General features: G+C 42.0%; 1 protein-coding gene across 9 annotated transcripts in view; it reads right to left on the reverse strand.

Annotated features, from left to right (window-relative positions):
* Positions 1 to 16,548, reverse strand: part of LOC134535754 (WD repeat and HMG-box DNA-binding protein 1) — a 291,056-nt gene that overhangs the window by 139,850 nt on the left and 134,658 nt on the right. For 8 of the 9 annotated variants that reach the window (XM_063374986.1, XM_063374990.1, XM_063374984.1 and 5 more), the window contains one exon: positions 15,655 to 15,902. In XM_063374986.1, the coding sequence (XP_063231056.1) occupies positions 15,655 to 15,902 (248 nt within the window). Of the gene's footprint in view, positions 1 to 15,654; positions 15,903 to 16,548 lie in introns of those variants that run through there. The other variant, XR_010075697.1, reaches the window with a different exon arrangement.

Below are 16,548 nucleotides of genomic sequence, written 5' to 3' on the forward strand. Positions count from 1 at the left end.
CATCATACAAATTGAATTTTCAAGTACAGAAGACGTAGTGCTTGCTGAGTTAGTTGGCCAGCATCCATGCTTGCATGATTTAAAGCATCCACAGTATAAGGATCAAAATGTACGGGAAAATGTGTGGGCTGATCTAATGAACGAAAGGAGATCCTGAAAGCTCTTAATCGAAGTAAAATAACGGAACGTGAAAATGATGCAACTGATGTGTTCTTCAGAAGTATGTCGCTAACAGTGAAACAGCTACCACCCTCTCTACGTGCACAAGCTAAGATGCGCATCTGCAGTGTTGTGTCAGAATTAGAAATAAGAGCACTTGAGATGGCACAGCACACAAACCTGTCTCCTTTAGGAGCTCCTGTACGATCTTCATCCACTTTGTCGGACACTTCATGTCCTAGTCATTCGGCGAGTGATTACTATGATGATGTTACAAATAGTGGCAAAACACACCAATCGCAGTCATTGTTACAAGGTTCCTTCCAATACAACAATCCTATTATCAGTGAAACAAACGAAACGTATATGTTAAATATGTCATAACATACAAAACTTATCAATTCGTGTCATCTCCACAGTTGTATTGACCACGTGCTTTGTCTTTATATTTCTCTCATTACTACTTTATGCAAGATAATTGTACTTTAAGCAATTTTATTCGCTCTACTTAATATGGCAATTGAAAGTTACAATTCCTGATACTAATATTTATTTTAGAAATTAAATTTTATAACTAAAATTAATATTGACATGAGTGCTTTTGTTATATTTAATTTATAATTAAGTTCAACAGTTTACCTTAATGTTATGGCCCGTTTCTCTGCAGGTGTTATTGGTTCTCTTACTTTGTTGCACGACTTACATTTGACGTCATCTTCCACTAGTCCCAAAATATAATTGAACTGCCTTACATTTAAACGGAAAAACTCCCTCGTCGTCTTTCATTAAGTGTCTGTTAATAAGGATTGTGTAGAATCCCTCTTCTCGTCTTGCTTTAAACATCACATGTGCATCAATGTTTTTGATGTTGTGACTCAGTAAAAACGTCATCAGTTCTTCATCTTCTTCTTCGTCCAGCAGTAACCATTTAACAACGTTACGTTAATCCATTGCTACAAACAACTGGAACTGCACTGTGGTCGCGCCGCATGAAGTATAGTTTTCAGCCGCTTCTTAGGAATGGGGCAACCTCACGAGCCGCGCGACCCTAGCCGCGCGACGATAACCGCGCGGCTAAAGTCGCGCCTTAGGAATCGTACCTTAAGTGAGGGGAAGGAGAGCGGAGCTGCTGGCTGCGCACGCATCTACTCGCCAGTCGCCACTGTCTGGCGACACAGACACTTGTATTTTATTCACTGGCTGAGGATGGAACTTAGCAAAGTAAATGTGTTTGCCGACTTGGGAAGGCAGTAAGTTGTTTAGACACTAGGCCTGCGTGTCAGTTAGGCATGGTCGGGCAGCGAAATTTGACTTCGGGCATGCTCGGGCAATCTCGGTCGGCTTTGAACACTACTTTGTGACTCAGAGCAGTGAGCATGTGCCGTGCGTGCGTGCGTGCGTGCGTGCGTGCGTGCGTGCGTGCGTACGTGCGTGCGTTTTGCGTACGTGCGTGCGTGCGTACGTGCGTGCGTTTTGCGTACGTGCGTGTGCGTGCGTACGTGCGTGCGCGTACGTGCGTACGTGCGTACGTGCGTGCGCGTACGTGCGTGCGTGTGCGCATGTATGTGAGTGTGTGAGGCTGGCGCGACCTTGACCACTTCCGCTTGCTGCAGGGCTCGCTTTCTTTTATCTCTCTCTCCCCCTCCCATAAATATATTGGCTGGCAGGTCTCGCCCTCTTCATCTTCATCACTCACGCACACTTGAAGCACCTAATACGTCGTCTGCTTAAATCCACGAGTCCGTGTAAATTAAAAAACGAGTCACAATCGTCAACAATGCTTTGCAAAATCAGGCCAAAATTGTAAGCAAATCAAAATCCGTGTAAAACTGCGTGTGTCGTCAACGATTGTTCATAGAATCAAGCCAACAATGTTACCAAATTAAAATCCAAAAACAAATGCGTGTGTCAACAATTAGTATTGACAAAACCAAACCAGTAGTGTAACCAAATCGGCGTCCAAGAAACAAAGCTTAATAAGTCGTCAACAATCACTAATAAAAACCAAGAGAAATCCGAATAAACAAGCGAGAGTAGCATATCCACAAGTGAGCAAGATCACACTAACCAGCCAGACAAAGGCACGGGACCGGGACGGCAATAGACGCGCGCGTAGATGCTATCAGGTGATGCGCGCATTTTACCGGTATTGGCTGGCGTGGACAGTCTAGAGGGGTGGTATCTATTTTTGGCCGTCTTTTGTCTGCCTGCCTGCTTACAGTACAGCACTCACCAAGATAAACGTGAACATATAGCGCCCAACAAAGTGTAACAGACTTGTTTTTCAGCCGATTTTACTCAAATTTTCGACTTTCTCTGCTCAAATTTTTCACGGTTTCTCAAAAAACGGTCGTATAAACGGAATGGACGCATCAGAGGGGGGTCGCATCAGCGGGATTCTACTGTATGTGAAAAATAATTTAGAATCTAAGACAATACCAAGATCTTTTAAAAAGTATCTTTTAGAGATTAAATTATTTTCTAAATTGTAATCAAATTTGACATGGAGATATTTCCTGGAAAAGATTATTTATTTTACTAAGTTTAAACCAGATTATCTTTATACTATTAACAGAATTAATATAATTTTTAATATCAAGCAGTCATTTAGAGTGGTGATTTTCCTATAAATTTTTAGATCATCTGCAAATTAGTGAGCCTCTTAAGTGATTAAAGGCCATTATTATTTTTTTTTATGAAAATATTAAAAAGCAGGGGTGACAGTGTACCTCCCTGGGGAACACCAGAACAGGCATTAAATAACGAGGAATTATGATTATTAATTGATACAAATAAAGTTATATTTTCGAGATAGCTGGAGAACCAATTAATATAATAATCACATAGACAAATGCTCAATAATTTAATAAAAAGTAGAGAATGGTTTACAGTATCGAAAGCTTTGCTAGATACGATTGAGAAAGGGTAATTAAATTACTAGAGGTAGACATACCAGATCAGAAACCATGCAGATTATCAGATAGTTTATTACTAATTTGAAAATTAAGAACTTTGAATGTAATTTTTTCAAATACCTTAAAAAAGGATATTGGTCAATAATTAGCAACAGCCAGTTTGCTTCCAGGTTTAAGAATTGGAATAACCTTGGCAGTTTTCCAGTTGCTAGGATACACTTGAAATTTCAAACTACTGTTAAATATATGTTGTAATAGTGGTGCTGGTAGTTGAGAGCAACCCTTGAGAATAAAATTGAGTATACCATCTGGACCAATTTATTTGGAAGTTTTTAAGGTTTTATACCCCAGAGTACAAGGCTTTCAGATATGAATGTTATAGGGAAAGTCTCAAGGCATCTAGGTCAGAGACAGGAACCTGGGGTTTAGTACTGGCAGGAACATAAACACTAGAAAAAAAATTGAGCAAAAACATTCATTAATACAGATGGTTCATTAGATACAGCACCATTTACTTTAAGAGCGTGTTTTTCATAATAACCGTCTTTCATGATTTTAAGATTTTAACGTATGTCCAAAAATATTTAAGGGTTCTGCTCTATGTTGTTATTGATCACCCGAGTCCATTGAATTTCATTATGATTAAGTTTTTACTTGTTTTCGATAATGACGAAATATAAAATAGTAAAACATTTTTTTTGGATCTTCTATATAATTTTTAAAAATCTTTTTTTTTCTAATTTAGAGTGTAAATTAACTTCTTTGAAAACCATAGCGGCTTTTTTTTCTTGAAGTTGGTATATAGATTTTAATTTTTTCACTTATATAATTTGTAGTTGCTCAGCAAGATAATTTACGTCAGAAGAGTTATATAAGCCAGTCAAATCGTGATCTTTAATTGAATTGTAGAGATCAAGAAAATTACCTTTTTTTGTAATTACGAAACTCAGTGTATGAATTATTCTTGTGCGAGAAACCATTGATTGAAATAATGTTTAAAGCAGGATGGTACAGATCTCCTTTGATCAACACATCATTCGCAAAAGTTACAGAAACCTGGAAAAATTGAAAGCTTAAAGGCTTAAAGGCGAGGAGGGAGGGCCATAATATGGCTGGGACTGCGGAAAGGTGTTTGGGAGCAGGTTAAATTACTGGAAAAACATTACAATTAACGCTTGCATTTAATAATGCCAAATAATACTGAAAAGTAAGACAGCAAGACAGACTATGTTTGCAATTAAGTTTACAAGTTTCACTTCATTAATGACATTAATAGTTAGACATTTTAATAGTGACATTAATAATGGCAAGGAAAATACACGACGAATATTTAGGTGGACGAGCCATTTCTCAAGGCCAAGAAAAACGCAAGTGACACCTGCTGAACAGTACGTGGTCCCTAATCGGACCATTAAAAGGGACGTAATGTCCAAACGCCTCAAATACAGAAAAGTTACATCAAATGAGACTTCAAAGGCAAAAATACACAAACAACAAGATAATGCGCGCAAAGAAGTTACATGCTGTTACAAAATTATTTAAATTACTTTACGTACTTTAGGTACGTTTTACGTACGTTGACGCCTCAGGGGAGAACAATTACAACAAGTTAAGTTCATTAAGTAAATTCAGTTAATCCAAACATAATTTTCTAGGCGGCGGCCGAAAGGGAATTTAAAGAAGACAGCCTATTATTTTACATTACATTAGGGCAAGGGCCACCGCCTCACTCGCAAACAAGAATAACACATTCTTTCCCCCCGAGGTCGCTCTCGCACGTCGTTACAATTTAAAGATTAACAGACTACATGCCGAAACAGACAATGTAGCTACTCAAGCTACTGGACTAGACCAGACGAGAAAATCAAACACACACTAGGAGGGGGAAGGAGGAGGGGGAAGGTGCGCCGACGCCCGCGCTGACGCGCGAAGATTGATGGTAGCGGACCTGACCGCTACAAAATATTAGAGCATATTTTTGAATGGTAGGTTATTATTGCTTTGTATTTAATTAGCCTTAGGCTAGTTGTAAAATTAAATAATTTCTGAGCCTTGTTTTTAACGTGAGGATGAAAGATGTTGTCAGCTGATTTTTTCACCCAGTCAACACCAAGAAAGTTAGTTTCTCCAAGTATCAATAAGTCAGTCATCAGAACAGGTTAAAGTTTATCTTGTAAGGTCTCAAAGTATTCGCAGTAAGCTTTGCCAATAGTATTGCGTGGAAAGTAAATATTTCCCAGAATTAAAAATTTGGAAGATGAGGTTTTAATTCTTATCCACAAGACTTTAACTTTATAGGAGTCAAATATATGAATAGGTTTAGCTGATATTAAATTATTTTTGTTAACAGCTATTAATGCACCACCACCTCTAATCTTGTTAGTTGGTTGTGGATTCCCGTCATTTCTAAATAACATATACTGATTGGTGAAATAATGAGAGTTTACACTGTGTTCATTTAACCAGGTTTCGGTACGACAGATCCAATTGTATTGCGAAATAATAAAATTTTTAATAAAATTCATTTGATTTAGTTTGAAATCCTCTGACATTTTGACATGTGATTATCAAATCTTTAACGCTAGACTGCACTGGATTATAGTAATGCTCTTCCTGGCCTCTGGTCAGAAGATACAGACCCGCTGGCCATGGGGGTACAAGATGAAATGTTACTGACAATTGCTGTAACTGCAAGTGTGGATTCATTGTTGGCAATTTGCTCAGGATGAAGCTCCCCATAGAAAGAGCTAATAAGACAGCCGCTAGGCCAGATAACTATGTTTTTAATATGGCTGAAGTCATCTTCAGGGACCGAAACATGGAAGGATGCACAGGTATTACTTTTTGTTCTCATTTTTGTCACTATGACTTGTGATAGGTTTAGTTCATTGGAAAGATAATCGACGATTTCCTGTTCCAGCATAGAGGGTTTAAAGCATGTGGAAAAAAAAAACTTTTGACTTTTGATACGTAGGTTTAGATATGGTTTTAAGAGAGGATGTGTTACGAATACCAACTTTCATTGGTTTTTTTTTCCGAACTTTGTCATGTTTGGTATCAGCGTTGCCGTTGGCACAGTACCAGGACTTGTGCACACATTGCACAATGGTAAAGCCTTCTTGGTCATCAGGTTGGTAGTTGGTGTTGTTTGGATTCATGAGGACATGCGATTCATGCTGTCGAAAGTAGGTCATGAGTCGTGTTGCTGTGGCCAGACGCGCCCAGCGCTTCAGCGTGACTTGATAACTTACTGTTGGAGGATTTTTCACTGCTTGACTAAAAGATTTTTCGTAGTTTCTCTTGGTTTTCAGGTTTTGCTTGATCTGGGATAATTCTTGTTTGATTTCATAGGCTTCTGCTCTAGAGTACATGAGCAAAGTTTTTAGAACTTGTTTTTCATTCTTTAAATTAGTGACTTTTTCACAAAGTAATTTCACAATTATAGCATGAGTGATATCATCAATGAATAAGTTCAGGAGTAGGGGTGACAATGAGGAAACCCGTAAGTAACTTCAAAATGTGTTAATTTACTGTTGTTAATGGAGAATTATCTTCAAAATGTGTTCAGTTGGTTGTTAATAGAGACATCAACACTTCTCTTATTAAGGTAACTAGAAAACCAATCAAAAAATTTATTCGAAAAATTAAAAATGGATAATTTATCTAATAAAATTGGGTGACTGACAAAGTCAAAGGCTTTGGCTAAATCAAAGAAACAGGCATCAACCTGGCCTCTATTCGAGACTTTGTTATAAATGGGATTAAAGAAAGTAATTAAGTTGGTGGTTGTGGACATCCCAGATCTACAACCGTGTTGACTATTACATAATCTATTATTTTAGTGGAAAATTTATAATTTAAAAAATAATTATTTCAAAAATTTTAGAAAAACAGTTTAGAAGAGATATTGGTCAATAGTTAGATACTTTTGTTATAGATTTACTTTTATGAATGGGGATGACCTAGGCAAATCTCCGGGGTTGAACTGTTTGTCGAAGTTTAGGGCGCCACCACATGTATAATGGGCATGTGGACCCGTCTACTCTGTTCCCAGGGCCGTGACGTAGCCCGTGTGTGGCGAGGCCCGTTTCCCCCCTGTAGCACTCAAAACCTCCGAGAACGACGACAGGTGCATGAAGCTCCTTCCTCTCGCAGCGCTCGCGACTCACTGGTCGTTCGTCCTCGCTCGGCAACTCTCGGGAGCGGAGCACTGACGTCACATTGGCGGGCGCGGGCCGAAACACGCACGCACGCAAACACGCACACACTTCGGCGGGCGGTCGTAGAGGGTGGTGGTGGAAGGAGGGAGCTCGCAGCGTGTAAGAGGAGAGGTGGTAGCACATCGGGCTCAGAAGGGCGCAGCCCGGGACAATTTCAATTGCCCCCCCACCCCCCCCAAAGTAGGTCGATGTGACAACAGCTCGCGCTTGCAGCTGGGTGGGTGTGACATTGTTTACTTCTGCTTTCCGGCACTGCTTGTGGCTCGTGTCTCTCGTACCGTACAACAGCTCGGGTCCTGTGGGGCCCGACAGAGGCGTAAGTTGTACCCGGAAGTCTGCTCTGGCACCCCTTCTCCTGGCGTGTTCGTTTCGGGTTCAGCGGACTCCTCTGAAGTCTGAGTCCTCTATGGAGTAGTGCAGTGGTTCTTAACCGGTGGTCCGCGGACCACTGGTGGTCCCTGGAGGCATTCCAAGTGGTCCGCGAAGCCATCCTAATAATATGTGACGTAATGAGTAGAGTCGAAACAACGCGAGCCGCGCGTGGCACGAGTCCGAAGGCGAAATGCGGTGCAAGTGGGCGGGGGGTGGCGGTTTCGTTCCATTCGTTCTTTGTTTTATCGGCGCGGGTTGCCGATCGTCACTTGTAGCGTCGAGGATGTAATGAGCGGTAGGGATTTGTAACGTGGCCTTGAGAGAGTGACGAGTACCTACCTACTACAGTACTTGGTTTAATTTTTAAAGTTCGTCAGCAAAAAGCAAATTTCCTTAGTGCACGAAGGTAGTTATAGTAAATAACTACTCCAGATATAAATACTACGTAGGTAAGTAAAATAAATATTATTTTTTTGTTTGGTTTAGGTATGCCACACAACTAACTAATTGCGGATTACTAATTTTACTTTATTTTCGTCACATTGTAAATCTGCTAGGTTTCTTATTAGGTACCTACTGTTGTTTTTAATCATTTTTATAAAACGGAAAATAATGCACATTTCAGTACTTTTGTAGGTTAGGTTAACCGTTTTAGTGAGCAATTAAAAACGAGCCTTATTTGACTTGCATTGTTTGTTTTTTCGGGTTAAACCTTAAGGTACGATTCCACCGGTGTGCTGCACTGTGCTGCACAGTATTTTGGTGGAATCGTACCATTACAACTTTATATTTCATAGCAGTTATTCTCAACCAATTGAGAGGCAAAGTCGGGAATACATAATAATGTCATTTCGGTGACAATGCAATTGTTTGGTATAATTGAGCTGATTATGATGTATATGTAAGTATAGGTACCTACTTAATAATACCGACGTATTTGGGCTCATTTGATACATCTTGAGTAGTAGATACTTTTACCGTCATTCCCACAGCTGGCCATAGACCTCACAAATAAAAGCTTGTCAAAACAACACATTTTTATTATCCATAAGATAAGGTATACATGTAATACATAAGGTAAACATAAGATTATACCTGTCTGTATTATCACTAAAACTTTGTTTTCAGGAAAATGCCGCCAAATAGAAAATATGACGACGACTATATTAAGCTGGGATTTACTTCAATAGAAATTAATGGAGAAACTAGACCGCAATGGGTTTTATGTGCAACTGTTCTTTCTAACGACGCTTTAAAACCGGCAAAGTTGGAACGTCATTTAAAGACTGTGCATCCGAAGTTCTGTAACCATTCGCGAAAATTCTTTGAAGGCAAACTAACAAATCTTAAAAAAATGAAACTTGGACCCAGTGGAATGCGTTATTCAACATCTGAAAAAACATTATCTGCATCATTTGAAGTTTCAAAATTGATTGCGAAATCGAAAAAAGCACACACAATCGGCGAATCTTTAATAAAGCCCTGTATGCTCAAAGTTGCAGAGGAGCTTTTAGGCGCGGAAGCTCAAAAGAAAATTCGTGAAATACCGCTTTCTAATGACACAGTGAAGTCACGCATTCAAAAAATGTCAACTGATATTGAAGACCAAGTTATTGACAAGATTAAAAACAGCCCTTATTTTGCATTACAATGTGATGAGTCTACCGATGTTTCGCAATGCTGTCAATTACTTGTATTTATTCGATTTTTGGAGGACAATAAAATGTTTAAAGAAGAGTTATTATTTTCTCATGAACTTAAAACGACGTCGCAAGGTGCAGATGTTATGAATGCTATAAGTCAATATATGGAGGAACATGGACTTATGTGGGAAAGGCTTGCCGGGTTTTGTACTGACGGTGCTCCTGCTATGCTTGGTTCTCGCTCTGGTCTTGCAGCATTGATAAAAACCAAAAATCCCTCCTCAATTACGACGCACTGCGTTATTCACCGTCAAGCATTGGCTGCCAAAATGCTCCCGGAATGTTTCACTATGGCTCTGAAAACTGCTATAAAAGTAGTTAACTTCATTAAAAAGAGCGCACTCAATACTCGTCTATTCAAACAGTTGTGTTCTGACATGAACTCTGAACACGAAACTCTGCTTTTCCACACAGAAGTTCGTTGGCTTTCCAAAGGAAACATGCTGTGGAGGCTGTACGAACTAAGAGAGGAAGTACAAATATTCTTAACTAACAAGGAAAACAAAGAGTTGCTAGATCAGTTCTGCGAGCCCGAATATAAGGTACATTTTGCTTATTTGGTCGACTTTTTTGCGCAAATAAATAAATTGAACCTTCAACTGCAAGGGTCAGGAAATTTGAAGTTGCAAGGCATGAGCAACATATTTGCATACGAAGATAAAATCAGGGCATTTTTTGCTAAAATCGAGCTATGGATCAATAAGGTTGAAAGAAACAACTTTTCTGCATTTGATACGCTCAACCAAATTATTGACGGACTAGGTGCAGATATTAAAGAAGAAATTCAGAAGAACATAATGATCCATTTGACTAATTTAAAAAGTGAATTCAATCGCTATTTTCCTGACTGTGAGGACAAAAGTATTCAGAAACTGATCCGGAATCCTTTCATTGTCAACGTTTCCGAAGTCTCTGATGAAATTCAAGAAGAAGTGTATGAAATGCAACACGACACGAACTTAAAAGATACATTCGAATCAGGAATAAATCTTGAAGATTATTGGAGCCAAAAAGCAATTTCTTTTCCAAAGCTTCGAGACATTGCTATACGTTACCTAACTTTATTTTCATCGACGTATCTATGCGAGCAGGGATTTTCGACGCTTCTGATTATTAAAAACAAGCATCGAAATCGGTTGGATGCCACTGCCGACATGCGTTTAGCTTTGAGTAGCACTGAACCAAGAATTCAGAAGTTAGTAAAGAGTATGCAGCCACAAAAATCACATTATATTAAAATCTGTAACTTTTAGATTTTTGCCAAATAATTAAGAAATGAGTGCTAATTATAAAATTGTGCTTGTTTTCTTTATCAAACAACCCTTAATTTAGGTTTTTAGGTAAACCAACTGGGTGGTCCCCGGCAAGACATACATTTGGTAAAATGGTCCCTCATAACTAAAAGGTTAAGAACCACTGGAGTAGTGGAAAGGCATTAGCATCTCATCGTGTTCGGGCATTCTGTACCATTTGTCCTCATCGTCCGGTGTCCAGACTAAAGGTGATGATGTGTCCTCAGGGAACCCGTGGAAGGGCATGTCTTCTGCCTCCGACTCCGCCAATAACCGCCTAGCGGACTCGGTTACACGCGGAGCGCTGATCGGTGACTCCGGGAATCCCCTGAAATCTGGTTCCTGACTGCCTGTGGAGGTGCACGCTTCTGGGCCTGCATGTCGCTGATCCGCTGTGTTTGTCAGGGTCGCTGGTTCACTTCCCGCCACGCTGTCTCGTTCCGCTTCATACTTGTGTGCGACTCGCACATCGTCCCGGTGATATTTTGCAGTACGCCTGCTCGGTAACTTGATTATGACCACAGTGGGTCCTAGCACACATACCATAGGAACAGGTCCCGTCCACCTGGGCGCGAGTCCCGCGCAAAAGTTCCTGCTTCCATCCGAGAGCGTGTGCAGGCGTGCGTAGACCATCAGGCCGGGCGTCAATGCTGACGTGTCGTGTCGTGACAGGCGTGTGTTGTGCCTGATAATTTGCTTGTCTGCGCCGGGCTTCATCATGTAGCCTCGCGATGCACGCGTGCGCGCTATCGGGGTGTTCTCCGAGTCTTCTCTTTGCCCGTCCTACACTCGGTATTGGCCGGGTAGGGGGAGATTTCGCCCCTGAACGAGGGTAGCTGGGGATTCGCCGGTGACTGTGTTGATGCAGTGTCGTAGGCAGTAGGTGATGTCTGGAATGTGAGTATCCCATTGTGTGTAATCTTCCGCCAGTCTGAACCTCAGCTGAGTCTTAATACCTTGATTATATCTTTCAGTGGGGTTGGCTCGGGGGTGGTATACCAGCACGGTATGCGGTGTAACCCGCCATATTCCACATAATTCCTTCCACTTCCATCCCGAGAACTGTGATGCGTTGTCGTTTAAAAGGACGCGCAGGTAGCCCCAACACAGGAAGAATTCAGTTTCCAAGGCTCGCGCAATAGTGCCTGTGCGGCAGTTGGCCAGCGGCAAGCCTCGACCCAACGCTGTTGTCTCGCTCGGGCGCCGGCCGGTATCGGTTTCTCACTGGGCAGTGCTCGTGCCAGTGATACGTGCCGTTGAGACACGTGTGGCAATGCGGTGGCGGGCCCACGCCGATCTCACGCCTGCGCCACGCCGGTGGTGAGCGTTCCTGCTCACGGTGGTTTGGTGGTGTGCTGTATGGTACTACGGCTCTTGCGTCAGCTGCCATCACCGCCTCCATTCGAGCCGGCTGTTTCAAAGTCCGTGCCGCCTTCAGGTCGTATTCCACGGTGCGTGCATGCTGAGTTAACTCCTCGGCTGTCCGGTGGGTGGCGTGGCGTAAATATGGACTAATCTCTGGGTGCATCTGCTCTATAACGTGTACCAGCATCTCCTCTGGCTCGCTTGTCGGAAACAGCCGCTTATGCAATCGGAATTTTTTAACAATTAAGGCGTCTGCTGACTCCGCCGATGTCTGCTCCTGACAGTACAGCTCAGCTCTGACTTTCATTTCCGATTTTACGTCGGCGAAACGTGCCTTGAATCGCCGGATAAACTCTGCCCAGGGTATGTCGAACTCGCTAAGAATGCTCCACCATGCCTTCGCGTCCTCGCGTAGCACGCCTCCAACACGCCCAGCCCACTCCATGTCTGGCACGCCGTACCGCTCCAGTCTCTCGCGACACATGGGCAAAACCTTTCCCGGGTCGTCACACGTTCGTCCCGCAAATTCAGGCAGGTCGACATGTCCCACAGGTTTCGCGTTGGCACGTGCCAAAACCGGGGATGTCTGTCTTTGCTTCCCTTGTGCTACGTCATTAATGCTGCACAGTGGTACCAATTATCCCGAAAAGAATTCTGTCTTCTCTGGAAATACATTGCACGACCTTGAAGGCCCGGCAGTTCCGGCACCATACCCCCTCGCATGTCAGTCCCATACAGCTGGTTACTGTGCATTTGAACTGTTCTAGTCCTACCGCATTTCCTTGGCAAACAACGCCATTGTTGTGTGTTTCAGTGCTTTGCAAACACACGCACGTGTCCGTCCACGAGGCACCCGTGATCCCGCCTACACACTTGGGTTGCACACACGTTTCACAGTACATACTATTAATGTCTAACATGAACTCAGTTTTCACTCTGCCCGCCCCGGCACTTATTTCATTGTTGTCCGCCATTCCCTTGCACACTGTTCACAAAGACTCGGCTCAACAATACCGCGCACTCGAAGTGGCCACGTTATCAGTCTTCTTACCGCGCTCGGTGCTTTCGGCTCCGCAACAATAGCACATGTACACGTTTACCGATCTTTCACTTGCCTCGCCACACACTGAAGGGCACCATTTGCTACCGCAATGGGGATTGAACTGTTCGTCGAAATTGGGCCCCACCAAATGTATAATGGGCATGTGGAGCCAGCTACTCTGTTCCCAGGGCCGTGACGTAGCCCGTGTGTGGCGAGGCCCGTTTTCCCCTGTAGCACTCAAAACCTCCGAGAACGATGACAGGTGCATGAAGCTCCTTCCTCTCGCAGCGCTCGCGACTCACTGGTCATTCGTCCTCGCTCGGCAACTCTCGGGAGCGGAGCACTGACGTCACATTGGCGGGCGCGGGCTGACGCACGCACGCACGCACGCACGCACGCACGCACGCACGCACACACTTCGGCGGGCGGTCGTAGAGGGTGGTGGTGGTGGAAGGAGGGAGCTCGCAGCGTGTAAGGGGAGAGGTGGTGGCACATCGGGCTCAGAGGGGCGCAGCCCGGGACGATGTCAATTAGAACTTTTTTTTTATGATATCTTGTATAAAAGCATTAATATTAATACAAAAACAAGTATTTATTCATCTACAAGGTAATTGCCATCATGTGAGTTATAAAAATTGGACCAATCATGATTTCTTTTACCACTGTACAGGCTAAGATAATCATCATTTTTATAGGACTTTAAAACAATGGAAGAAGCAAATAAATATATTATTAAATGTTAACATGACATTCAAGCCAGGATGGTAACTTCTTTAACAAGTGCGGCATCTGACTTGGTTAAAATACATTAAGAGATAATGGTAAAACAAAGATCTAAAAGATTACTAGACAATGGAGTTTTGTTGTACTGCAATAAACCAAGACAGAAAATAAAACTGATTAAATGCTGTGCTTGTTTTCGATGTGCGTTGGTAAACTGATGGCTTGATTGACGGTCCAGTCAACACCAGGAACATTAAAACAGCTGACAATTACTATATCATCTTGATAGAGCCAGTCCCAAACCTGTTTAACCAACCTGCTTCAATGCCAGAGTAATCAAGAGTGTGTATAGGCTAAACAGAAAAATTTTTTTATTTATTGACTGCAGTTAAGACACCACCACCAATCACCCGTATCACAGAGAATTCCAGGGGTTTACTCATTTCTAGCAACTTGTTACGGACGTAATCTCCCGTAAAACAGGCTAATAAGGCACCTGCTAGGCCAAAAGACTATATTGTTAATTCAATTAAAATCCTCTTCACGAATGGAAATGTGAAAGGACACTTACAAATTGAATTTTGTTCGTAGTTTGGCTACTTTAACATGGGATAAGTTTAGCTCAATGGAAATATAGTCTACAATTACATGATCCTGGACTGACCGATCGAAAAGAGTAACAAATAGTGCCTTTATTTTTTTGGGTTCAGGCTTATTAACTGTTTTCAGAGTAGAGATGTTCCTTATGCCCACTTGCATTGGCGTATTTTTACGATCCTATTTATACTTTGCTTCAACGTTCAAATTGTTTTTAGATTTACGAGTGCGTTTCACAACAATGAAACCGTCTTCATCAGCATGTTGTATGGATTTTTTGCCGTTGGTGACACTATGTGTTACCCGCTGTGTCGAAAAATAGGTCATGGGACAGACTACCGTTACACAAGACACCCGGAGTTGCGACACATTTTTGCTTGCGATCATGTTCAGTTCATATTAATATTTACTTTAATAATGTTTTTCTCATTTTTAATTATTTTAACCCAACAGTTTCCGAGATGGTAATTCTGAATGAGAGCTATTTTTTTTCTACAAAAATTTCCAATTTTTACTAGCTTCCTGAGATGTTTTCAAATTCTTTTCTAAGAAAGTGATGTGATTCATCAAATAATTTACCAGTAGTTCAAAATTTTAATGAGTGGTTAGATTAGGATAGCTACATTACAATGGTGAGAATATTCTATTGGGTTAGGTTTGCTACATTTAAAATATTTTAAAACAATGTCAGGAAAAAAAATTATTTTTTTTTCATCCTGACTAGACAAACAATTAATGAAGACACCTAATGTTACGAACCATGATCTCATATAGCTTTTCTGTTCACAATGGACAGTGTTTCATCCATCGTCTGGCAACTACCCTATCCCACCAGTTGCACGGACGTGAAATGAGGAAATATAGTCCGCAACTATCCTGCGGTCATGCTATGGTGCATTGTCAACCTCATGGGTGGATTCACGGGCCGGCCTTGCACTGTCGTGACATTGGTGCTTGTAGCTCGGCCTTAAGGTTAGACATAATAGGTAGTACTTATGACTAAAACACAGCCATATTTTACATCTAGCTGGTCGATCAATTTTTAATATTTGTGCTGTCACCATCACCGTATCGTGATTGCTGGAATTGCGGACGGTACTTCCTCATTTCACTGCAGTGCAACTGGTGGATATAAACAAGTGTCAAGTCTCATTCGTTTTAGTTTATTTTGGACATTACTGTCTAAATATTACGACAGAAACAAATACTGCAGCGTTGCGACAGCTGCCAGCGTAAATGTCCTAGGTGTGCAAGCGAGGGACTGACCTGGACCCAAATGGCACGCCACCAGCAGCATGCGGGCGTGCGACGCCAAGCACAGCACCGGGCCGGGCAGAGCCAACACCTCCCGCTGCACACCACTCAGCGTCCACAACCGCAGCAGCCTGGAGTCCGTGGCTGCGGCCACCCAGTCACTGCCAGACGCCACGCACAGGACGTCCTCGCCGGCTGGCAGCTGCGCGCTCCACTCCCGTGTGCCGTCCCAGCAGCGGAGCAGCACGCACGTCACCTGGCTGCACGTGTCAGGCACATTGTGCTGCAACCCTCACCTTCGGTAAGTTACTTCTTATATAGTCTCCAATTCTCAAGTCACAATTTTAGGATATACACTTTTAGCTAAGATATTCACCAAGCCTTAAGACCCAGTCAACTACTGTATTTCCCAGTACACAAAACTGTAAGGCTGTTACTCATCTCATGAGATGGTACTTTTGTTGTCAGTGCAAGGATTCTAAACACCCAGAGGTGTTAATGTTTCATTCAGTCTGAACAGCATGGGGCAGCACAGAAAAAATTGAAACTGAGAAAAAAACAATTTTTTTTTAGAAGGTTACAAAATAGTTTTGCATATGGTTTATAACACTACAATCAAAACTGTCCAATGCCAACCAGTGGTGTTTGGTGCTGCATCTGTCACAATGTACTTTATATAGTCTCTTTTAGTATTTTCCAGAATTTAAAAGTAAGGCAGTGAAGGTGTAAAACATTCTTATCCCATTGCATACTGATATCTGATTATGTCAGTTGGCTATTAATAGTAACAGTGTTACATTGTCAAAAACCAAGAAAATAAATTCACTAATCCAAATAAAAACCAATCCTTCTCATTACATAAAAAAAAACTTCAAAATTATTAAATATGTCACTTTGGACTATACA

Source organism: Bacillus rossius, chromosome 10 (assembly GCF_032445375.1).
Source record: "Bacillus rossius redtenbacheri isolate Brsri chromosome 10, Brsri_v3, whole genome shotgun sequence".
NCBI lineage: Eukaryota > Metazoa > Arthropoda > Insecta > Phasmatodea > Bacillidae > Bacillus > Bacillus rossius.